Here is a 25,423-nt window from a genome sequence, read left to right on the forward strand (position 1 = left end):
AAAAAAAAGGAACACTGGAGTGGAGAGAGTTTGTGATGTGCAGCCATCAGGAGGGAAAAATTCATGTTGTCCTTCTTTGTGGTCTTTCTCCAGGAGCCAGGGAAGCAGCAGCAGCTATATGACATCCTCCCCAGCCCCCAAAAAGCAGCACTTGGTCCCCCTGCCAGCCAACCAAACGTAAGTATGACGGGCGCTGAGATCCGATGCTATGCAAACCTGAATGGCCTCTGGGAAATGTTGTTTGCTTGGTCAAAATTAGGAATGCAGGGCTTCCCTGGTGGCGCAGTGTTTGAGAGTCTGCCTGCCGATGCAGGGGACACGGGTTCGTGCCCCGGTCTGGGAGGATCCCACATGCCGCAGAGCGTCTGGGCCCATGAGCCATGGCCACTGAGCCTGCGCGTCCGGAGCCTGTGCTCCGCAACAGGAGAGGCCACAACAGTGAGAGGCCCACGTACTGCAAAAGAAAAAAAAAAAAAAATTAGGAATGCAAATCCCTCACAGCAGAACTTACTTCACTGGAGGCAAAACTTGTAACTGCAATGGCTTCAGGAACAGAACAAGCTACGTGGTTTAGAGCCTTTAGCTTCCATATGCCTCCGTTTCTTATTACAAACTTATGTGAGAATTGACATAATCCCTGCAAAAGACCTAGTACAGTGCTTGGCACAGAGCAAGAGCTCAGTAGACTTTATTTTATTTTGTTTTATTTATTTATTTTAATTAATTAATTTACTTATTTATTTATGGCTGTGTTGGGTATTTATTGCTGCAGGCGGGCTTTCTATAATTGTGGTGAGCGGGGGCTACTCTTCGCTGCAGTACGCAGCTTCTCATTGCGGTGGTTTCTATTGTTGCGGAGCACGGGCTCTAGGCGCGTGGGCTTCAGTAGTTGTGGCTCTTGGGCTTCAGTAGTTGTGGCTCACGGGCTCCAGAGCGCAGGCTCAGTAGTTGTGGCGCACGGGCTTAGTTGCTCCGCGGCATGTGGGATCTTCCTGGACCAGGGCTCGAACCTGTGTCCCCTGCGTTGGCAGGCGAATTCTTAACCACTGTGCCACCAGGGAAGTCCCATGAGCTCAGTAGACTTTAGATAAATGCTTCTTCTTATTGTATACCTTGGAGACATGTTGCATCAAGGTAGGTTTTTATTTGTATAAAAAGGAGGTGCCTTAATTTGAAATCTGTAATCATGTTTATCGTTGGATTCTGTCACATGTATAAATAAATGTACCTATGCCCAAGGTGGCAACTCAGCAGTGTCACAAAGGATGCATAGGAGTTTGTTAGATGGAAAGCAAGGGGTTGGGAAGACATTTAGAGCAGAGGAACCAGTTTGGGTAAAATTAAATATAGTGGTTCAAGAGAGCATTCTGTGTTCAGGGGAAGGTAAACAGCAAGGGTAGCTGGACTTTTAAGGAGGGTGGTGGCAGAAGCGGAGACCAAGGAGGCTCAAAAGGAGGTTGGAGCCCGACTGTGAAGGGCTTGAGTGATAACAGCAGTGGGGAGCAACAGAAGAAGCGTGAGTAGGGGAGTGTTGATCAGATTTTTTAAGAAGCACAGTGCCAAGCACTTGGTGGGTCCTCAGTATAATACACATGTGTCACCTGAGTCGCTCATACTGTCTTTTTATTGCTCCTAAACTGGGTGACTTTGTGTGGTTTTTCACAGGGGCAGAGTGTTCCCCTGATGTCAAGCATTGCCTTAAGGAGAGGCAGCTGCAACACGTTGCCAAGCCCTCAGAAATCCGAATGGATTTATGACACGCCAGTGTCTCTGGAAAAGGCTGATGTAAGAAACGCATCTCTAAGCAGCTTTGTGGAAAAATCGGGGCACCGTGCTCTCCCCAGGTACATGTCCAGTTTTCACAGCCCTCAGAACAGCAGAGCAAGGACCCTCAGTCCACACCCGCAGAAAAACGTGCCCATGCAGAAAAAACTCAGCCTTCCAGAGATTCCTTCTCATAGCTTTCCACCACCCAGGGATGCATTCCCTTTGGATGAAGGTGTCAGCTACAAGGTCCCTGCAAGCTTTCTGATCTCCCGAGTGGAACAGAAGAACACCAGGCTGAACATTTACGACGTCCCTAAAGCAGTGCTAAGTGTCCCTCAGGCTGGGAAAGAGCTGGGAAAAGCCGATGGGCCTTCAGAGAATTCCATGGACCATAATTCCTCATGGTTCTCCGGACGGGCAGCATCGCCGTCTCCTGAGCCAGACGGCTTGTCCGTTTCCAGTTCTGACAGCAGAGCCAGCGTCCTTTCCTCATGCTCCTCCACGTCTAGCCACTCTTCTAGCTCCTTCTCGGAGGAGTCAGCCAAAGAGCTCCCCTTGGACCTGGACTTGGCCAAAGAGACAGTCACAGCTCTGCAGCACAAGGTGGACAACTCTGTCGCGGGCCTCTTGCTCTTCGTCAGTAGGCAGTGGAGGTTCCGAGACTACCTGGAGGCCAATATCCACGCGATCCGCAGGGCTGCCGACCGCATAGAGGAATCCTTGAGAGAATTTCTGGATTTCGCCTGCGGCGTCCGTGGGACCGCCTGTAACCTCACCGACAGTAAACTTCAGGCCAAAATTAGGGATCAGCTACAGACAATCTCCAACTCCTACCAAATCCTGCTTGAAACAAAGGAAAGTCTGGAGAGCTGCGATTGGTCCCTGGAAGTCCTTGTGACCAACAAAGTCCAAAACAGCCTGGATGACCTGGAGAGATTTGTCCTGACGGCGCGGATGGTTCCAGAAGACATCAAGAGGTTCGCCTCCCTCGTCATTGCCAACGGGAGACTCCTTTTCAAGCCGAACTGTGAAAAGGAAGACCCCATGCAATTGACCCCAAATGCAGAATTTAAGCTTGCAAAATCCATCTGGCTTCCCCAAAAGGAGATTGAATCATACCAAAGGAATGCTTCTTTTCAAAAACAAAGGGAAAGCAAACACCCTCCTGAACTATTAAAGAAAAATAGGACAGATGTTTGTGAACAGGTGAGTTCAGAGTGGTATACTATAAGGGGACTTTCCATTTTTATCTGGAGTGGTCACCAGTAAGTTAGATGATGAGAATCTGTTTTATCGTCTTTGGGGAGATAAGGGTTCCATTTTCCAGAAAATAAAATTCATGGAAGTAAAATTCTAGGTGAGCTCTTAGTAAGAAGTAAGATATGTATCTTAATATTAAGGCAGACAGGATGTCTTCTGGAAAATTGGGGTTTTGGGCTTACCTCTGATGCTAGGATTAGAAAGGATTTTGAAAACCTTGTGAAACCTGTTCTTTGAACAAAATGTTTCATCTCATCATCAAGTTTCTTTGCATTTTTCACAGTTGTAAATTTAGTCATTGTCAGTGTGTTTCTTAGAAACAGAAGAGGAACTGTAAACACTCTTCCAAGTTGTGCATGGTCCTAGCAGCCTCCAGACTCTAGTTACTCTTAGGAATACTTTGCTCCATGAGTCTAGACACTATAGAAAGAGACCCTTAGTTCAAGAATTGCAAGTTGCAGGGCTTCCCTGGTGGCACAGTGGTTAAGAATCAGCCTGCCAGTGCAGGAGACACGGGTTCGAGCCCTGGTCTGGGAAGATCCCACATGCCTCAGAGCAGCTAAGTCCGTGTGCCACAGCTACTGAGCCTGCGCTCTAGAGCCCACGCACCAAGAGCCCGTGCTCCGCAACAAGCCACTGCAATGAGAAGCCTGTGCACCGCAACGAAGAGTAGCCCCTGCTCGCTGCAGCTAGAGAAAGCCCACACGTGGCAAGGAAGACCCAACGCAGCCAAAAAAGAAAAAGAGAGAGAATTCCAAGTTGCAAGAAATGCAGCAGGTAACCTGGGGCCTGTGTCACGGAGATAACTCAGTGCTTTCAGCCCCAGTCTTGGTTTTCTGCTGACATGCCTGGAGGTGCAAGAGCTTTAACACACTCTAGAGAAGCTGGAAATTTGGTTATTTTTCGTTTCCCAATAAAATTGTGTATCATTATATTAGGCCATGTTGGTAGGCAAAATTCAGCCCTCGGGCTGCTGAAGTCTCCTTTGTTGGAAAAAGTCATTACTAGGTAGAACCATCAACAAAAACATAACGAGGAATGCCAAGTTATAAAGTGGACTTAAACAGCTATATAATAGTATAAAGACCATTCCAGTTGGTAATTTGAAGGGATTTTATGTTTCAGGAGTTGCCTAGCCTAGAAGAGAAAGAAACACCCATCTTGGAACAAAGGTTCGATGAAAACAAAGACTTAGAAACCCAGGTAAGCGATGATGCTGACTCTCCAATACTTCTGATGGACTAATAGGCTTCATCCCCAGAGATGTTTCCTGCTGTGAATAATTCAGGATTACAGCCCTGACCCACATGGGAGGAGACTTGGTTTTGTGACGGTTCTTCCTTTTTTATAATAGAAGGAACCCTGGGGATGAGCAAGTCCAATGAGCCCCAAAACGTGGACCATGGTCCTTTAACCATCAGTAAAATAATTCTAGGTGCTCTGCAAATTTATCACAGGAGATACTGACATGGCATGAAGTCACACGGACTCACATTCTTGTTGACATTTTTTCCCCTTTGGCTTAAACAATAGAAATTCATTTTCTCACAATTCTGGAGGCTAGAAATCCAAGATCAGGGTTCGTTTCTCCTCCGGTGTCTTTCCTTGGCTTGTACATGGTTGTCTTCTCCCTGTGTCTTCACTTGATCTTCCCTCTGTGCGTGTATCTGTTTGACATTCCCTTTTAATGTTTCTGATTACAACAGAAAAAACATTTTGGTTTGGGGCCTGTGTATCTTCAACATCTCTCTGACATTTGATCTTCTTCCTTTTTTTTTAAATCAAAAATGTTATCATTGTACTTATTTTTCTTTGCTTACCTCCTATTAGTGGCAAAGGATAGTAGTTTTCCATTTACCAATTTTAAAAGTTTTAACTTAAGTAAAAACAGCTGATCACTTAAAAACAAGGATGTAGCTGACCGAAGTTAAGAGGAAGATGGAAAGGGCATAATGTGTGAAGGTTTTCTTTGAATCACTGAAGCCTGGAAACCAATGAACCCATTCAACCTCCTGGCTGATGGGGGGTGGGAAGGGCAGCACGGGCGAGAAGGGACAGAGATATCCAATGATGTGGACAAGATTGTTTGCCTTCTCAGAGGCCAACTAAGATAATAACCCAGGCGTCCTGATGCTTCGTTCTGCAAACCCCAAACCCAAAACTTGGGGCCTGTCAGATGACTAAAAGTCATGCTATTTTGTTCAGCACGAAGTATGCCTTGGACCAGCGGTTCTAAAACCTGAGAGTGTGTCATAGTTTCCTATAGAGCTTGTTAAAACCCAGAGGGCTAGACCCCACCCCAGAGTTTCTGATTCAGTAGGTCTAGGGAAGGGCCTGAGAATTTTCTTCTCTAACAAGTTCCCAGGTGCTGGAGGTCCAAGGATCACCCTTGGAAAAACCCTGCTTTAGACTGACTGCTTCTCAGTGGGGGTGGCAGGGGGACCACTGACCATCAGGTGGGCAGTTCTTCACTGCGTGGGATGGACTGTTCAGCATCCCTAGCCCCCTGTCCACTGGTAGCCTGTAGTGTTCCCTGGTCAATGTGACAACCAAAAATAGAGATTTCCAACAGCCCAGAATAAAAATCATAGTACATTTTTGTTTACCTACAGGTAATACTCCCAAGCCAAGATGCCAACCTTCCAACGTCCAGATGGTTGCTCCTCATTTCTAGCCTCTGATGCATTCTTCTCATGCTCCCTGCCCCCCGAGAGCCCATCTCAACCAACACCCCAGGCTTTTCTTCCCTTTACCTGTCTATCTTAATCTGTTTGTGCTGCTACAACAAAGTGCCATAGACTGGGTGGCTTATAGACAATAGAAATGTATTTCTCACAGTCCTAGATGCTAGGAATCCAAGATCAGGGTGCTTCAGGGTCAGATTCTGGTGAGAGCCCTCTTCCAGGCTGCAGACTGCCCACTTCTCATTGTATCCTCACCTGGCAGAGACCAGAGGGTGGAGCAAGCTCTCGGGCAACCCTTGGAAGAGCACTAACCCCATTCCTGGGGGCCCCACCCACATGATCTCATCTAATGCTGGTCACCTCCCAAAGGCCCCATCTCCCAATAACTTCACACTGAGGGGTACAGTTTCATGATATGAATTTTGGGGAGACACAGTCAGACTATAACACTGTCTGAGTGCTTCTGAGCTGGGTGTTTTAAGACCGTAGGTTGATAAGAGTGCACAGTTTAATAGAAAGAATGAGAGTTTCAGGCTTGCTGACTAGGCTAAGAGCTCCAGATCTTTATTTTGCTAGTAGAGTGACCCTAGGCAGCCTCTTCTCTTCCGGAAGCCTCAGTCTCCTCACCTATAACCTAACAAAGGGGCTTTTCTTTTTTAAACTTTTTATTTTATATTAGAGTATAGTTGATAAAAATGTTGTGTTAGTTTCAGGTGTACACAAAGTGATTCAGTTATACATATACATGTATCTATTCTTTTTCAAATTCTTTTCCTATTTAGGTTGTTATATAATATTGAGCAGAGTTCCCTGTGCTGTACAGTAGGTCCTTGTTGGTTATCCAATTTAAATATAGCAGTGTATTTGATTATTACCTGGAGTAGGATTTCCACTAAGTTTGATGCTGAGAATCTTTCAATAGTGAACAGGCTTTTGTTCCACATTCCAGAAAATAAAATTCATGAAAGTAAACTTCTAAATAAAACTTTAATTAGCAAGTAAGATAAATATTTTAATCTTAAAGCAGATAAGTCAGTATATTTTTATTTCTTCTGGAAAGTTGGGGGATTCAGATTTACCTCTGATACTGGAACTAGGAAGGGTTTTTTAAATGCTTTAAAACCTGTTCTTTGAGTAAATTTTTAAATCTCACCATCAAGTTTTCTGCATTTTTTTTAAGTTATAAATTTAGTCATTGTCAACGAGTTTCTTAGAATGGGTTTCTAACAGTTTGTAGAGAGGATTGAATACGATTTTATATGTATCTAATATGAATGATTTTATATATATAATGTAATATATAAAATTATATACCTGAGAGATAATTTATATGTAACAGTGCTTTGAAAACCTTAACATTAATTTCTTAGGCAAATGTTGCACTGTGGGGCTTCCCAAACAAAACTGTACTTTTTCTTACAAAAAGTCTAGCAAATTGAGCAAAAACAGGAAAAGAGAGACAACCACAGCCTGTCGATCGAATCTCTCTCTTATCCACTGTTTCCTTTCTCTTCTCTAGAATCCTAGCTCCCTTTGCCCCCGACCTTTGAGTCAGCAGAATCCTGAGAAGAAAATCCGCCTTTCTGAACACTGCCGCCTCTATTTCGGGGCGCTCTTCAAAGCCATCGGCGTGTTGCACAGCAGTCTCGGCAACGGCCAGCCCCCCGAGATCTTCATCGCGCAGAGCAAGCTAGTCATCATGGTCGGGCAGAAGCTGGTGGACACGCTGTGCCAGGAGACCCAGGAGAGGGACGTGCGCAACGAGATCTTGCGCGGCAGCAGCCGCCTCTGCAGCCTGCTCAAGGACCTGGCGCTGGCCACCAAGCACGCCGTACTCCAGCATCCCAGCCCCGCCGCCCTGCAGCACCTCCAGGCTGAGGCCAAGAAGCTGGAGCGGCACACGCAGCAATTCAGGGGGATGTTGGAATGAGCCTCCTTCCTCCTTCCTTCTCCGTGTTAACTTCTTCGCTTCAGCTTCACACCCACAACCTGTGCAAGTCTGTGCTCTGGGAAAAGCCAGCCTGGGGATACACCAAGGGGTGGCAACAGCCGTGGTGCCCAAACCCAGTATTACCAAGTGGCTGAGCAACCCCAGGACATTGGCTTATCCCACAGAGAGTCAGGGAAGAGAATCAGGTGTGAACTAAGGACCAAAGTTTTTAGCCTATCATGTAGGGCCAGTGTGTGAAATGAAGTTATAGAAATCAATTTTTATATTGGCTAAATGTGTGCGTGTTTTTAACGCATTCATTCAGTCCTTACTTATTGGGCACCTATTATATGTCAGATTCTAGGTTCTGGGCATATAGCACTGAGTCAGACTGAGGCTTTGCCCTCAAGGAGCTTACAGTCTAATGGGGAGACAGACAAATGATGAAGAAGTACATACACAGTGTATTAGGTGCTAGGGAGAAAATAAGTAGGAGAAGCGGGGAGAAATTATTTTCAAACAATTTCTGTTGCATCTGATAGAAAATATAATAAGTTTTTCATTTTGGATTAAACTAATTCTGTGAGATTGGTACAAATTATGTATCTGCATCTTACACCAAAAAAAATACATATATATATATATATTGCTATTTTATCTGAACCTAGTAAAACAGGCATGTTATAAGTAGCAGTAAATTTGCAACATAACATGTTCTGTTGGGTTCCCTATTAATTTATTTTGTACATTATAGGTTCTGTGTTGATAAATTCAGTATGTTGGATCATAAAAGGTTTACACCTCAGTGGTCTCAAATGTGTTACCATTTATAATATTATGTAAATACAGTCATGAATTGCAACATCCTTTGTAGCAATCTTTTCTTTGGAAAAGTCTTTGATCCGTGTCACTTGGGTTCTGGTACCAAAGCAACATGTTTACTTGTGTCATTTAAACGCTTCTCCCCAAAGTGTTCAAGGAGCTACAGAAGAGGCCAAGTTCGCATGCGCAAGGCTAGCTCAGGAAAAGCAAAGCCAGGAAGTGTGGTATAAACAGGATCCTTATCGCTGGGCACAGATCTGAGAGGGGCCCAGAGCTCCCCCCACCACCCCCGCAAGTCAAACCACCTCCTCTTCCTCTCCTTGTAGCTGGGGCTTTAGCTTACGTTGCTATGGTTACATCATCACTTCAAGTCTTCACATCTCCTACGTGCACCTCAGCCACTAGGCATCTCCAGTCTGGAAATCACCTGAAATGGTACTAGCTCCGGTTCCTACCTGCTACTTAGTAAGCTCTTTTAAATTGTTGACTGCCAAAAGACTAATTATTTTCATTGAGTTAGTCTCAGGGTCCCTAAAGAAGGACCCCGTCTTTGTGAGGCTTGGTTCCCTACACTAGAATGGAGAGAGCCGCATTCTGGGAGCAGCTGTGATCTGTATCAGCTACGACTCCTTCTGTTACAAGGGATCAAAAACCATATCCATGCTCTCTTAAGCAATAAAGGGAATTTATTGACTCAAGTATCTTAAATTAATCCAGGGGCAGGCTGGCTTCAAGAACAGCTGGTTTTAGGAATCCCACTATTGGGCATATACCCAGAGAAAACCATAACTCAAAAGACACGTGCACCCCAATGTTCATTGGAGCACTATTTACAATAGCCAGGTCATGGAAGCAACCAAAATGCCCATCAACAGACAAATGGATAAAGAAGGTGTGGTACATATATACAATGGAATATTACTCAGCCATAAAAAGGAACGAAATTGGGTCATTTGCAGAGACGTGGGTGGACTTAGAGACTGTTATACAAAGTGAAATAAATCAGAAAGAGAAAAACAAATATCGTATATTAATGCATGTATGTGGGATCTAGAAAAATGGTACAGATGAACCGTTTTGCAAGGCAGAAATAGAGCCACAGATGTAGAGAACAAACGTATGGACACCAAGGGGGGAAAGTGGTGGGGGGGATGAACTGGGAGATTGGGATTGACATGTATACACTAATATGTATAAAATAGATAACTAATAAGAACCTGCTGTATAAAACATTTTTTTAATTTAAAAAATTTTTAAAAAGAACAGCTGATTTTGGGTCCTCCAGCAGAATCATCAAGGCCCAATTTCTCAGTCCCACTCTCTCTGTGTTAACTCTCATGGTTGCAGGGTGGCTGCCCTGAGTTATGTCCTTCTTGGTTTGTGGCCAGTGGGGAAGAGTCTTGATTTTTGCTTGGACTAGTTTAGATCAGATGCCTGCCCCTGAAAGCTCCATGATGAGAAGGGCATGTAATACCCAAGTTGTCCTAGACCTGGAATTCACCCCTACACACACACGCACACACACACACATGCACGCAAACACACACACACACACACACACACACATGCACGCAAACACACACACACACACACACACACACACACACACACACACACACACACACTCCCATGTGTCCCGAGAGAGGTAAGGGGATGGATCTGACAAGAACTGTGACATGTCTGAGATTTTCTCCTACTTCAAATTCACAAGTTAGCCTGTGACAACTTCATGAATGCTGAGAGAAGACACGAGACTGAGGTCAGAGGCTATGTCAGGGTCCCCAAGACGAGGTCCAGTGATTCGATAGGAGGATTCACAGGTTCCCACATATAGCTGTGCTCACAGCTCTGAGCCATCACGGTGAGAGGAGACAAAGCAAAATCGACAAAGGGAAAGCGCACAGGTGGCGGGGGGTGAAGTAGCAAGGAAACCAGGCTCAAGGTGCTGAGAGTCCCCTCCCAGAGGTCACACAGGACACCCTTAATTCCTCCAGCAGCGAGCTGTGACAAACACATGGGCAATGTTGCCGGTTAGGGAAACTCTTGAGAGCCTGGCCCCCAGGGTCTTCACTGGGGCTGATCATGCAGGCAGCCTCTGTGTGGCGTGGACCAAAATTCCAGACTCTCCAAAGGAGAGCAGGCATCCAGCATGAATCACATCATTTGTACAAACAGTTTAGGCCCTGCACCATTCTTACCAACTCTGGGGATGATGAAAACCCTCCTCAAATCCAAATTCCTATCCAAGCACCAAAGCCAACCTTGCAAGCAGGACTTTCTAGGGAGATTAGTCAGGCCTGTCATGTCAACTCTCCTGCACAGTCAGGGGGCTTTTCTTACAGCCTCGCAAGCAGCTTATGTTTCATCTTTGCATCATTTCCTCACATCCCTCAAGTCCCAGGGGCAATACAAAGGTGGGCCCATGTGATGCTATGCACACAGTGGGTTTGCATCAAAGCCAAAGAAAAAAAACCCTGAACATAGGAAGCCCCAATCTTTTATAGTATCTGTGTAAACCTGACCAAGCTTTGCCTCAGAGGGAGACCTTATCTTTACGATATTGGACAGCAAACAATCCCGCCCTTCTGCTCTGGAGGGAGAGGTTATCTCTGTCTTCCAAGGGAGTTTGTTACAAACATCCTGGAAAGGATAGTCTAGAAAAAAATGTCAAGTCAATGCCTCTGCTCAGAAGATGTGCAGAAACACGAGAGACCCTTGGAGCGCTGTGTCCCAGCTGGAGCCCCTAGCAAAGTTAGCAATGGTGTTAGGAGGAGGGGTTGCTCCAGGGAGACACCAATAATTGTTTACTCCAGGGGGCAAAATGATGTTTTACACATGAGTGATAACAACAAGATGTATCTATTAAGGGATTACTATATTCCAGACACTGTTCTAATGCTTTAGATGTTTCAGCTCATTTAGTCCTTTAGAAGTGACATAGTCTCCAATAGGTAATGGACAGGTCCCAAATGGTTTCAGAATACTATGTATGTACGTATGTGAGTGGAGAGATCAAGCCATGGATAGAGCCAAAGAGAAAGAGAAAGACAGAGAGAGAAACACACACACACACGGATCTGGAGCTATATCTATATATACTTCCTTTTTTGAGAAGAGTTCAAACCAAGGACCTTTGTCAACAAAGTACAAAACCATTGGGTTTAAAATAATGCAAACTGCTGCTCTCAGCTAAATGTGTTTCCTTCCTTTTTTTTAAAAGAGAGCAGTTGTGGGATGAGTTTCCACCCATTAATTCAATAGGAAAATTACTTCTGAAAAAAACCTGTAAATTAGGATAAAATCGTATTTTTTAGCTTTCAGCAACTTTTGGCTAAGTATTTTTCTCTAACACCCAGACTTCTGTACTATTTCCTCTCCAGGTAGGAAGAGGAAATGGTGGGTGGTATGGTGGTGATGGTGGTGGTAGCAACTTGATCTCAATTAAGTTCAATTTCATCAGGAAGATGGAAGTGGTAAGAAGCCTTGTTTAGAGATCTCCTAGTGTGATAAGCACTGTGGACCCAAGCACCCAGTGGCAACTATTTTTCTTAACAAAGCATCTTTTAAAAACTTTATGTTCTCCCCAGGTAGGCACCCCATGTCTCCTGAAGCTGCCCCTTTGCAAAAGTTGCCCATTTATGTAGGTTATTTGCTAATGCCCTTTTCCTTTCATTCATTCAACATTTAGTGAGCACCTCCTATCTGCCCAGGCCTCTGCTGATCACTAGAGGTGCTGCAGGGGCCAAAGCAAAGACTCTGCGTCATGCAGCTTTCATCCCAGCTGAGGGAGATGGAAAACCAGGGCCAGAACCGGGTGAGGCGAGTGAGGCACTCTTTTTGGATGGAAAATGTAAGGGGGGCTCCCCCAAAACTTAGTAATCAAGATAAATTATACTTTGATGCCATATTTTAAAAATCTAAATCAATGCAAAAAATCCATGGTGAACAAGATATCAAAATTTAAATTTATAACACGGTATCAGTGGTGGGAAGTTCAAGGAAGAAATTAAATCAAGGTAGGGGGTAGCATGATGGAGGAGGCGTGCTCTTTTAGATGGAGAGGTCTGGGAAGATGACTCCGAATAGGGGACCAGGATCTGAGTGATGCATCACTGAAGGGAGCTGGTCTGGCAAACATGGGGAAGAGTGTTCTGGAAAGGGAATAGCAAGGTGAGTGCCCAGAGTAGACGTACACCTGGAGAGTTCAACGGAGAGGAGCATGCCCGTGAGGCTGGAACTGAGTGAGAGATAGAGAAGAGAGTGACATGAGCTGAAAGGAATAGCCAGGGGCCACTTCATGTAAGGCCCATATAGTCCTGGAATATTTTGTTTTCGGCCGCACCGTGCGGCCTGTGGGATCTCAGTTCCCCGACCAGGGATCAAACCCGCACCCCCTGCAGTGGAAGCTCGGAGTCTTAACCACTGGACTGCCAGGGAAGACCCTCCTAGAATATTTTTAATATTTCACTAAAACTGCAAACAAAAAGTAATTTTTGTCCTGAGTTATCTCAGCAATCAATCCCATTTTCTACTTTATTTTATTTTAACCATCTTTGGGTTATCCTCCCAAGTGTAACCTTAAATGAGGCTGCGAAATTCTTGAAGAATCCTAGCACAGAGTTGTTTTTTTTTTTCATGCTAACTCTTAAAGTGAGTTACTCTGCATATCAACTTTTTCCGGAAAGAATTCTTATTATTTATGTTATTTATTTATTTATGGCTGCGTTGGGTCTTCGCTGCTGCGCATGAGCTTTCTCTAGTTGTGACGAGCAGGGGCTACTCTTCGTTGCAGTGCACGGGCTTCTCATTGCGGTGGCTTCTCTCATTGTGGAGCATGGGCTCTAGGCACGCGGGTTTCAGTAGTTGTGTCACGTGGGCTCAGTAGTTGTGGCTCTTGGGCTCTAGAGCGCAGGCTTAGTAGTTGTGGCGCACGGGCTTAGTTGCTCTGTGGCATGTGGGATCTTCCCGGACCAGGGCTCGAACCCGTGTCCCCTGCCTTGGCAGGCGGATTCTTAACCACTGCGCCACCAGGGAAGTCCCTCCAAACAGAATTTAAAACTGCACCTCTGGAGAGCACATGGGCAGAGCTAACCGGAAATCAAACCCTCAACAGTTTAGAAGTCTGAAATATTTGGGAACTATAGTAACACCCAGTAGAAGCATTTAAAGTATTGGTTCTTAACCTGGGCCTCGGGAAGTCATGAATGAAATACATACACGTATAAACTGTAGCAAAATTTCCTACATGCTTATGGATATTCTTCTGCGGAATAAGTCCAAAGTTTTCATCAAATTCTCCGACAGGTCCAATGACCCCAGAAAGGTTAAGGAATACTGATTTTGCTAGAGGGTAATGTTTTTCTCTTTCATGATTTCATTCCTCTCCTGCCCTTCAAGTTCACAGTTTGATCCAAGGATCAAAGTTGTCACCAAGGATCCTTGTAAGGGAATATCCTTTACTGGTTCATTCAGCAAAGGCAGTGGGAAGAAGCAGCAGATAACGAACCTGCTGCCCAGTGCGCTGGAAATGAAATGGCTCAAATCAAATAAAGCACGGAATACAATGCCTGACAGCTCTCAACACAGATTAGTTGCTACTGATGATAATAATCAACTTAGCTGTGTATAGTCTGCAACAAGAAGTACCTTAGAGACCAATACTCTAAAAAAAGAAACCAAGGAGGAAGAGAAAAAACATCCAGCTGCCTGAACTTTAATGCCCTGAGAGTCATCACCACTGGGTGTCATCAGCAGCTTTGCGGGGAGAGGTCAAGGATCCTGGCATCTGGGGTTAGATGGGCCTCATTTGAGGAAGCCCCTTCCTCATCTCCTACTCCTACTTCCTTGATGTGTGACCCTGACCCAAGACACCATGGACATCTGAGCCTCAGGTTTGTCCTTCGGGAAACAGAAGGCATTACACCCCCTACTAAGGTTGTGAGGACAGAAGGAAAGAATGTTTCCAAATCTCCCAGTGTAGGTAGAATCACGGTTTGATAAAGAGCAGCTATTTTTTTTTCTTTTTTTTTTTTTTTCGGTACGCGGACCTCTCACTGTTGTGGCCTCTCCCGATGCGGAGCACAGGCTCCGGATGCACAGGCTCAGCGGCCATGGCTCACGGGCCCAGCCGCTCCGCGGCATGTGGGATCTTCCCGGACCAGGGCACGAACCCGTGTCCCCTGCATCGGCAGGCGGACTCTCCACCACTGTGCCACCAGGGAAGCCCAAGAGCAGCTGTTTTTGTTTTTTCTGCCCCAAATGAATTCAGTGAGGGGTAGATATACTTGTCAGAAAATAGCACTGGTTTGAGAGTCTGTCTAAAGATCCTTGGGTTTTTGCTATTCTCTGTCTGATTTTCTGTCCATTGCTGTAAGAGAAAACTAATCTTAGAACCCATTCCCAGCTCTCACTGACTAGCTGTCTGACCATTGACGAGTGCTTCGATCTTTCCAGCCTTCTGTTTCCTCCCCTAGAAATGAGATTCTAGGTGTACTCATCAGTTTTAGGGGCTGCTTGTCACCTCTCTCTGAATGAGTCTGTACTTTCTTTTGGTTTATTGACTACTGAATAGTGAGTGTGCCAAAGATTCTTCTAGGCACTGAGGATGCAACAGGGAATAAATCAAAGTCCCTAGTGAGTTTACAATTCTTGTCATGGGCATAAAAATAAATCATAAGCCAATGAGAGGCCAGCTGATTAAAGGGTTTATTTTCTTTTAATTCCCATTAACTGAAGTAACAGATAACCCAATCTTATAGCCCTTGAAGTTTTCATATCCACATACACTTTATTTTCTGTTCCCAAGTGGGGAATATTTTCTGTTTTTTATGTTTCACTTTGGTCAACGTGGTAACATCCATTCATAAATGGTCGGCTTTACTCGCAGTGGATAAGCTTTCCCCTAATATTTGTAATAATTAAAGGAACAGATGGAGAGATGGTCAAGAGCATGAAAGCAGACAATCATGGATTTTAACAGGGGTTTTGCAAGGGATTTGTGTTCTCATTATAGGTATGATACAGCCTGTCTCTTGGAAACATCAGTGTACGTTTTATAACTATACCTGAGTCTGTTAATTATACCTCCTTTATCCTTTAATTTATTTTTAATTTTTTTATATACCTGCGTTTTAATAAGTAAAATATTTTTGCCTGGGCTTCAGTCTGCTGTGAATGAAATGTATACATGTACAGACTGTGTGCACTATTTCATATGTATAAAATATACATGGCAGTATCAGAAAGTTTCAGGCCTTAGAGAATCTTACTCCCCCATAATCTCATATAATATCACTTCAAAGGATTTGTTATGAGTGCTTAGGTCACAACTGATGCTCACTAAAAAGATACGTTCTCTTTTTGAACACATGAACGTTAACTGAAATAACAGTTCCCTCCATATTCATCACTAATTGCACGAATAAAATGCAGCCCTTCCCTCCACGAGCTCCCCAGCCTACGGATGTCTGCCCAGAGTCAGACAGGCTGGGGCCCGACGGGCTGCCGCGAGGGAGTGGAAGAACGCTCCGCACCCTGCTTGGCACTCGAGGCCCATTCAACACTTTGCAGCAGCTCCCGCCGTGGGGCCACGCCCAGCGCCCAGCGATGTTCTCCATGGCAACCAGGGCGGGGCAAAAGCCCCACCCCACCCCGCCGCGTTGCGACGGGCGTTTTGCGTCACTGCGGCGCGCCGGAAGTGACTGCTACAGTCGCTAGGCAGCCCGGAAGTTGCGGCTGTAGGGGTTTACTTTGGACTCTGACTCCCGGCTTGCGATGGGTTGCGACGGGGGAACAATCCCCAAGAGGCATGAACTGGTGAAGGGGCCGAAGAAGGTTGAGAAGGTCAGTGACATGGGTCCAGTGGGGCCCGGGGGTAGTGGGGCACACGGACGCCCCCAGGGGGCGAAAGGAGGTGGGAGGGGGAGCCAGCGGGTTTCCACACGCAACTGTGCTCATTTATCCCTTTCAGAGAACTCAAGATTAACCACAGTATTAATAACGGGCCTCTATTGAGTGCGTGCCATTGCTATTCACCCGGCAGTGCGCATAATATGGGGTATCTCATGTAATTCTCAAAACAGCTCTGCGGGTACATACTGTCAGAAGACATGCAAATTGAGGCTCAGGAGGAGAAAGTTGTAAAGCTAGTAAGTGGCAGAACCAGGATTTGAAGTCTGTCTGCTGCTAGTAACAGTGATACAAATGGCTGCTGTTTGTTGAGTTTTGTACACACTAACTTCGTTTTCTCAGTGAAGTCTTCTCAAACCGTTACCTATGAGATCAGGTCCTCCTCTTTTTTTTTTTTTTTCTCTGCTGCGCTGCGAGGTATGTGGGATTTTAGTTCCCCGACCAGGGATCGAACCCGTGCCCCCTGCAGTGGAAGCGCGGAGCCCTAAGCACTAGACCGCGGGGGAAGTCCCCAGGTCCTCCTCTTTAAAACTATCTGACAAGCATGTAGACTGCTTTCAGGTTGGTTAATGTTGATCTCAGAGGGTGGTAAGCTCCTGGTGGCAGAGCCTGCACCTTTTACCCCCTCTACAACTAGCACAGCTCCTGGTGCAGTAGATGTAGTGGATAAATGAATGAGTGAATAATCCCTAATGCTCACCAGTAATTGAGCAAATTATGTATTATAATTTCCATGCTACTAACAGGGAAATTGAGTCAGTAGCATGACCAAGATCATGCAACTGGTAGGTAATGAAGCCAGGATTCACATCCAGTTATTCAGGATTTCAAAATTAGCACTAGTAATTACTTTTTAATAATAGAAGGTGTGTAAAGTACCTAATACAAGTGGCTGGCACATTGTGGATGATCCATATGAGTCTCCATTCAGCAGCCAGAGAAGTCTTTTTTAAAGATAAACTCCACATATCAACTGTATTTAAACCACTCCAGTGGTTTCCCATTGTATTCAGAAAAAGAATCCCACAAGACCCTGTGTGGTCAGACAGGGTCTGATGTAATTACCTCATCTTCTGCCCTTCTCCAGCCCTTCCATTCTGTTCCAGCTACACAGGCCTTGTTCCTCAACCTGGAGTATAATTTCCTCAACCTGATATGTTCTTCACTGAGATAGTCATATCATTTGGGTTTTGTTTTTTTTTTTTAACATCAATCAGTTCTTTACTCAAATGTTATCTCAGTCCACTGTAGCCAAAATACATCTCACTTCTGATCACTCTATCCTGTTCTGCTGCTTTATTTTTCTTTCTTTAAATAAAAATTATTTATTTATTTATTTTGGCTGCGCCGGGTCTTAGTTGCAGCATGTGGACTCTTAGTTGCGGCATGCGTGCGGGATCTAGTTCCCTGACCAGGGATCGAACCTGGGCCCCCTGTGTGGGGAGCGTGGAGTCTTACCCACTGGACCACCAGGGAAGTCCCTACTTTTCTTTATAATGATTATCACTATATTTGTTCTTGTCTCTTTCCTATATGGACAGGGTCCTTGTATGTTTTATTTCTGTGACTCCTGTGATGTGTCTGCCACACAGTAGACACCCAACAGATATGTGGAATTTGAGAGTGAATGAACACCCAGGAGGATGGAGCGTACCCTCTAATCATACCAACATGTGCAGACATAAATGCTGGGTAGTTACCACTTGTGTGCGAGAGCTTTTACCCAAAGAGTATTCAGCTCAGTTTTGTTAACTTGTGCCCAGAGCTGAAGAAGTAGCTTAATGAAAGGCTTGGCAAAGAATAGGTGTCAGAAGGGGATAGAAAAGAAAAAGGGTGATCTGAAACAACTAGAGTGCCCAGGCAGGATGGAGTTTTATTATCCTTATTCACTCAACAAATACTTATTAAGTGCTTACTGTATACACCATTCTAGGCCCTGAGGATGCAGCAGGAAACAGAGTCCAGCCCTTGTAGAGCTTACATTTTCAAATAGGTAAATAATAACATTTGTTGATCACTCATGTGGTATGTTGGGTCTGGCCCAAAACATTACTCAAATTTGATACCTTGCCCTGAAAAGAGTGACCCTAGAATAAATGTTTTCAGAAGTTTTGGGGGGACCAATTTTTAAATTCCTGGGCAAGGAGTAATCTGGAAAGTAGATCCTAAACTTGCTGAACATGGCTTTTTATTTTTTTTAATTGATTTTTTGTTAGCTGCGTTGGGTCTTTGTTGCTGCGCGCAGGCTTTCTCTAGTTGCAGTGAGCGGTGAGCAGGGGCTACTCTTTGTTGCGGTGCACGGGCTTCTCATTCCGGTGGCTTCTCTAGTTGCGGAGCACGGGCTCTAAGCGTGGGCTTCAGTAGTTGTGGCTCGCGTGCTCTAGAGCGCAGGCTCAGTAGTTGTGGTGCACGGGCCTAGTTGCCCCGTGGCACGTGGGATCTTCCTGGACCAGGGATCGAACCTGTGTCTCCTGCATTGGCAGGCAGATTCTTAACGATTGTGCCACCAGTGAAGTCCCCTGCCTGGCTTTTTATCCTAGCTCCTTGGTCTGCTTGTGTGTTTGTGACCTTGACATGTAACTTAACTTCTTGGTATGTCAGTTTCCTCAACTACAAAGGTAAAAATCCTAACTCAGAAGGTTTTATGAGGGCTAAAAGACAAGTCACTGAAACTGCTTAGCACAGTGCCTGGCACACAGTAAACACTTAAGTAGTTGTTCCTGCAAAAATTAAATTTAAGGGAATTTAAAATTTTTTCTTCCTGTTTTCTTTCAAATGTGCCATCCTGTTACATTATTCAGGTTTGACATTTTAGGAAGAGGAAAGAGTGGGACATGGAATATTAAATAGGAGAAAATATCATTTGAGGGCTCGGGAAGGTCTCAGATCTGGATCTTTATACTGTGGATAATGGCTTGATATGCCACATAGTGAGCAGTTGGCAAAAAACACTTCTGTTAAATTGCTGATTTTATAAAGAATTATACAGTCTGTGCTGAACTGTTTTTTTTAAAAAATGCCTATCTTCTCAATTCTTTGTCCTTAAATTCTGCTACAACTTTGGAGCCTTTCCCATTGTTAGGAATTAACCTGTACTGCTTGTTTTTTCTGTATGGCCTTCCTAACTTACTGTTAAGATATAGATATTAATATGTAACTAGCATAAGCAATATAATGACTTGATGTGAACTGTTTCTTTGTACATGTCATGTATAGAGAGGCCTTTATTTGACGTAGTGTCGGTTACTTGTGACTTTTTAAATCCCAACTTCGTGTGTCACTATCTTTGATTTAAAACACAAAAATCGTGGGACTTCCCTGGTGGTGCAGTGGTTAAGACTCCGCGCTCCCAATGCAGGGATCCTGGGTTCAATCCCTGGTCAAGGAACTAGATGCCACATGCTTGCCACAGCTAAGGGTTCGCATGCTGCAACTAAGGAGCCCTCGAGCCACGACTAAGGAGCTGGTGAGCCACAACTAAAACCCGGCGCAACCAAATAAATAAATAAATAAATATTTTAAAAACAAACAAAAAAATTGTCACAGTGTGGTATTACTGAATAAGCCTTTATATGTGGAACTGTGGACCATGTGTCTTTCAGAGGTGAAAATTAATTGACAAGATTTTTTTTCTTTTCTCAGGTTGACAAGAATGCTGAGTTAGTGGCCCAGTGGAACTATTGTACTCTAAGTCAAGAAATATTAAGACGACCAATAGTTGCCTGTGAACTTGGCAGGTGTGGTTCCTTTACTTAATGGAGACGAGTTTTTATTAAATGATCTTAAAAAGAATTTTAATGTATAAATGCTGTTCTTGATTCATCAAAGGTGAATGATCTCCAGCAAATTTGTGAAGCCTGGGTTATCATTCCCTGTCTCAGAACATACTTCTGCACTTTTCTATTCCGTTTGGTTTATTTAATCCATGGGTTGAAAACTCAGGGGCCATTAGGAGTTAAGTTATAAAGATAAATGCATGAAGGACCCATGTGGGGTCAGTAGGGAATGGTGAGGACTGGGGAAAACTGGAGAGTTCACATTCCTGTCTAAAAGGTAGCTGCAGGAATTCCCTGGTGCTCCAGTGGTTAGGACTGACTCAACGCTCTCACTGCCAAGGGCCCAGGTTCAGTCCCTGGTTGGAGAACTAAGATCCCACAAGCTGTGCTGCACGGCCGACAAAAAAGGCAAATTAAGGGTAGCTGCTATTCAGTTCCAGCCTGTTGTTACAGTTCAAGATTGTAGACTGATTCCAGAACATATGGTTGTTTTTTTTTTCTTTTTTTCAGGGAAAGTTGAAAATGTGTACTTTTATATTAAACTTCCCAATTTAAAAAAGGCCTTGTTCAGGTCACATTCAGTCCTCAGACTGCCAGTTTGTAGCCCTTTATTTAAACTAGTTTCTTTCTTTGTATGCTTTGGAAATGGTTGATACAGGATTAAGTTTACTTTTTTTTTAGGAGTGCAGGGCATTTCTATTATCAGACGTAAATGACTTTGGATTGTACTCAATTTAGTCTCCTTCCTTTGGGTGAAGGTTGATTATTGCCAGAATGTTTTGACTGATCTTTATTGTTGCAGACTTTACAACAAAGATGCCATCATTGAGTTTTTATTGGACAAGTCTTCTGAAAAGGCTCTTGGGAAGGCAGCCTCTCACATTAAAAGCATTAAGGTAAGACAGGTGATTCTGAAGTGCTCCGGCGCTTTCAGTGGTTAGGGTTTATTTTATAGAATTCATGTAAATTTTAGACTGAACTTGGAAATTTGGAATTCCAGTCCCGCCCAGCCACCTAATAAAGGTGTGATTTGGGGCAAGTCACTTGAAGTCCAAACCAGAAGTCCTCACACCCGTACTTCCTGGATTATAAATCTGTTGTGAGTTCATATGTGGGAAAGAACTTCAAAACTGTAGTATACAAGTTTCAAAACTTCGAAACTTGTATATTGTGCTATATAGGTTTGGGGGGGCATTATTTTTATAGTTAAAACTCAGCCACTCGAATTTTGGTTTGGAAGACACTTTTATAGAATTAGAGATTTTTATAGGTGGATAACTATTCAATCATAGTGGTTATCTCCTGCTGATTAGAGGTTCTGAAAGTTCTTTCATAAAAGTGGAAAAACAAGCTTTTTAGTAAAGGAAGTTTGTTGAGAGGACAGAATCTTTCAAATCTGGTCAGTGGGAGAAAAATCAAAGTAGTGAAGAATTTGAGAACCAACAAGCTTGACAGGTGAAAACACTCGCTGTGTATGACAAGTTGAGGCCTCATGGCTCGTCAGTGGGGCGCTTAAACTAGGTCCAGAGCCCCTGACTCCCAGGCTAAGGCTTTGAGTTTTTTCCTCCTTCTGTTTCTTTTTAAAATTTTTTTATTATTATAATAGGCTTTTTGTTTGAGTTCTCGGGGTAATTACAGAATATGTTTATTTCAGAAAAATTAGTGATTCTGAGATGTAGCTGTTGGTAGTGCTGTAGAGGTAACCATGCTGACTGTTGCCATTGTTTCCTTGGGAAGAGAATTCATTTCTCAAAAACCCATAGTAGCATAATTATCTTATCTCAAAAATGCGATTATCACTGAAATTAACTTATACAAGTCTATACTTAAAACGCAATATATAACGTATGTGGCTGAACTTTTTTAATGCAAAATTTTTTTTTCCAAGAAATCACAACTGTAAAGACAAAAGGATTCACATAAAACAATGCAAAGGTTATTATTACTGCAGTTAATAGTCCACAGACACTCTGAGCAGAGAACTTGATGAACACACAAGCAGGAAGCCGACCCCGTGTGTGGTGGCTTTCCTTTCAAGGTGCTCAGCTGCTCTCTGGAGTGTTGAAATTAAATGGTGCGGTTAAATATGAAGAAATGCTTCAAATGCTAAAGTGGGGCTGTTAAGTCACTCCTTGTAAAACTGAATTTTGAAAACCGGAACAGCTGGATCTTGGAGTGTGACAGTAATCTCCGGCTAATATTCTGCCTTGGACTCATTAGACCATGGCCTCACAGATTTTACCGTCTATTTATCTGTTAAATAAACGTGGCTGGTCAGTAATATGAACAGCCTCAGTGAGGCTTCATCAGCCAGGGAAGAAAGTGTTCCTTTCTGGATGAAACTAATACAAAGCTTTCTTCTCTTAGTGGGGTAAATTTTCATGTCTGAAGTTACTTTGCCTTATATAGCAAAATGCTTGTAAAATAGAAATTAATTATTTGCTAGACAGTGCATTTAAAAAATTTTGTTTTCTATCACAACTTATGGTTTAATTTTATATCCATGTTAATTGATGTTAAAGGAAAGTAGAAAAAGAGGTTTGGATGGGAAGGGACTAGAATAATAATTAAGGCCAAAGATGATCCATTTGTCAAAGGAGCTCTTAAAATATTCATGTTTTTTTCACAGAATGTGACAGAACTGAGGCTTTCTGATAACCCCGCCTGGGAAGGAGATAAAGGAAACACTAAAGGTGACAAACACGATGACCTCCAGCGGGCACGTTTCATCTGCCCTGTTGTGGGCTTGGAGATGAATGGCCGACACAGGTCAGTAATGGGCGTGGGCAGATGCTGTGGAGTCTGGGTGAGTAATCCCAGTGCTGTTAGGATCTGTGCCGAAGCTTAATAATCACACGGATTTCTTTAAGGTGCCTTTTGGTTTGGGTGGCGCACAAGGCATGTTCATTCCCTACCAGCCACGTGTAACGTGGCCTCTTTGTTGTGTGCGGCTTTCTGTTCTTGAGGTCAGGAGAATCTAAAGTAAAGAGGGAGTTGAAAAATCTGTCTTGTGACACTTACGAGACTTGAGTTGAGTTCTTTGGTCTTCTCCTATGGGAAAGAAAGTAAAGGACAGATATTTCCCATCAAACAAATCCCATTTCCTTAACAATTGCTTAAAACTCTGCAGTGGAAAACGGTCTTACAGAACGTGTGGTTGATCGGTCAGTGAAAGGCCCGGTTGATGATGATAACTTGCTTTGAATTTGTAGCTAACAGATCCTCTGGCTAGAGCACCAGAAATCTTAAGCTTGAGATTTATATTGCAAATGTAAGTAAGTAAGTATATTTCCCCCTTAAAAAAATACGAGTGTCCAGTGGATTCGTAGGTGCCTTTTTATAGGATGTCTCACTTTGCCAAAGCTTTAAACTTCTTTCCCACCATTTAGAAATATCTTTAATAGCTGGTAGTCCAGACTAAATTTCACAAGAGGAATATTCTGGGGAATGAGATTCATGTACCTAACCTTGTCCTACGTGTGTGTGTGTGTGTGTGTGTGTGTGTGTGTGTGTGTATGTACACATTATTTTGAGGTGGAAGTCATAACATTCACAATCTTTTTAAAGGGTATGTTTCAGTGGCGTTTAGTACATTCTCAGTGTTGTGCAACCCTCACCTCCATCTAGTTCCGGAACATTTTCAGCACCTCAAAGTAAAAACCCCCTACCCATTAAGCAGTCCCTCCCCATGCCCCCTCCCCCCAGCCCCTAGCAGCAAACAATCTGCTTTCTGTCCAGTGGATTTACCTATTCTGAATATTTCATATAAAATAGAATCACACAATATGTGACCTTTTGTATCTGGCTTCCCACTTCTTTTTAAGAAAACCATGGTTCACCCCCAAAAGAGGAACTTAGCAGAAACAGACTCAACTCTGGCGTCTTGAGCAGGGGTTACCTGTAGCCTGTTGCTCCAGTTGTGGCTTCCCCCAGTTTTTCCCTTTCATTTGCTGGTTAATCTCTTCTCCTTTTTCTCTTCTCGGTTAATTGAGCTTTGCCTGTTTTGGCTTTGCCCTCTTCCTGTTAATAGGGCCTCCACACTCAAAAATTGATTTGGGGGTTAGTTTGTATATTTAATAACGTTTGTATAATAAAGATTTAAGTGTATAGAAAAATAGAAATAGGTTATTGGTATAATAAAAACATTTAGCCTTTGTTTAAAGAAAAACCAGTTCCTAAGTCACTAATACTTAGTAAGCATTCATAAAGCAGGGTTTTTTTTAAGTCCTAAACAACATTTAATGAATATTAGTACAATGTTATTAATTTGGTTTTCATTAGAGCAGTCTGCATCTGCTATAATCCCTAGGATTAAAAGTTTCTATGGAGAAATTAGAGAAAGTTTCTATGGTGAAAAGTTTGGAGAGAGTTTCTGTGGTGGTATTTTTTAGAGGAACATAAGAAGTAAATGTGAGGGGCTTCCCTGGTGGTTCAGTGGCTAAGACTCCACGCTCCCGATGCAGGGGGCCCGGGTTTGATCCCTGGTCGGGGAACTAGATCCCACATGCTGCAACTAAGACCCAGCACAGCCAAATAAAAAAATAAATAAAGAAGTAAATTAAAAAGAAGTAAATTGTGAAAGTGCTTTTTGCGCCTTTGCCCCATCCTAGCCTCCAGTGACAGCACTGTTAGCTGTTCGGTGTCTAACGCCCCCTACAGACCTCTGCAACCCCAACACACAACACACTTCCCTGCACCTCTGCAAGAGAGACACAAATAGACATGTATGCTTCCCACCGGCATGGAATCATATTACACATATTTTGTAACCTTATTTTTTTCTACTTCTCTGTCTAATTTAAACATTTTCTTGGCCATACATACAGATTTCCTTATTCTTTTTTTAATTTATTTGGTTGCATCGGGTCTTAGTTGTGGCAGGCGGGCTCCTTAGTTGCAACTCGCCGGCTCCTTAGTTGTGGCAGACAGGGTCCTCAGTTGCGGCTCGCGGGCTCCCCAGCTGTGACACACGAACTCCTACTTGCAGCATCATGTGGGATCCAATTCCCGGACCAGGGATCGAACCCAGGGCCCCTGCCGTGGGAGTATGGAGTCTTAACCACTGTGCCACCAGGGAAGTCCCACCTTATTCTTTTTAATAGCTGTGTAAGAGTTCATATTTATTTAACCAGTCCTCTGTTGATAGGCATTAGGTGGCTTCCTCTTCTTCCTTGCTGTACTACACAACTTCATAAATACATACTTGTGCATGTGCACACTTGTGGGCATGTTTCTGTAGGAGAAAGTCTGCAGAGTGATGCTTTACCTGATACTAC

At 43.8% G+C, this 25,423-nt stretch overlaps 2 protein-coding genes across 5 annotated transcripts in view; both read left to right on the plus strand.

The window, feature by feature from the left end:
* CASS4 (Cas scaffold protein family member 4) overlaps positions 1-8,503 on the plus strand; it is a 49,180-nt gene extending 40,677 nt beyond the window's left edge. For all 3 annotated transcript variants that reach the window (XM_033840696.2, XM_073793116.1, XM_019943824.3), the window contains 4 exons: positions 94-177; positions 1,666-2,973; positions 4,153-4,230; positions 7,231-8,503. In XM_033840696.2, coding sequence (XP_033696587.1) covers positions 94-177; positions 1,666-2,973; positions 4,153-4,230; positions 7,231-7,641 — 1,881 coding nt within the window. In that variant the 3' untranslated portion in view covers positions 7,642-8,503. The remainder of the gene's footprint in view (positions 1-93; positions 178-1,665; positions 2,974-4,152; positions 4,231-7,230) is intronic.
* A 7,648-nt stretch (positions 8,504-16,151) lies between these two features.
* Positions 16,152-25,423, plus strand: part of RTF2 (replication termination factor 2) — a 40,054-nt gene continuing 30,782 nt past the window's right edge. For both annotated transcript variants that reach the window (XM_019943970.3, XM_019943971.3), the window contains exons 1-4: positions 16,152-16,305; positions 20,014-20,108; positions 20,950-21,043; positions 22,777-22,916. In XM_019943970.3, coding sequence (XP_019799529.1) covers positions 16,237-16,305; positions 20,014-20,108; positions 20,950-21,043; positions 22,777-22,916 — 398 coding nt within the window. In that variant the 5' untranslated portion in view covers positions 16,152-16,236. The remainder of the gene's footprint in view (positions 16,306-20,013; positions 20,109-20,949; positions 21,044-22,776; positions 22,917-25,423) is intronic.

The sequence above is a fragment of the Tursiops truncatus genome, chromosome 15 (genome assembly GCF_011762595.2).
Source record: "Tursiops truncatus isolate mTurTru1 chromosome 15, mTurTru1.mat.Y, whole genome shotgun sequence".
Lineage (NCBI taxonomy): Eukaryota > Metazoa > Chordata > Mammalia > Artiodactyla > Delphinidae > Tursiops > Tursiops truncatus.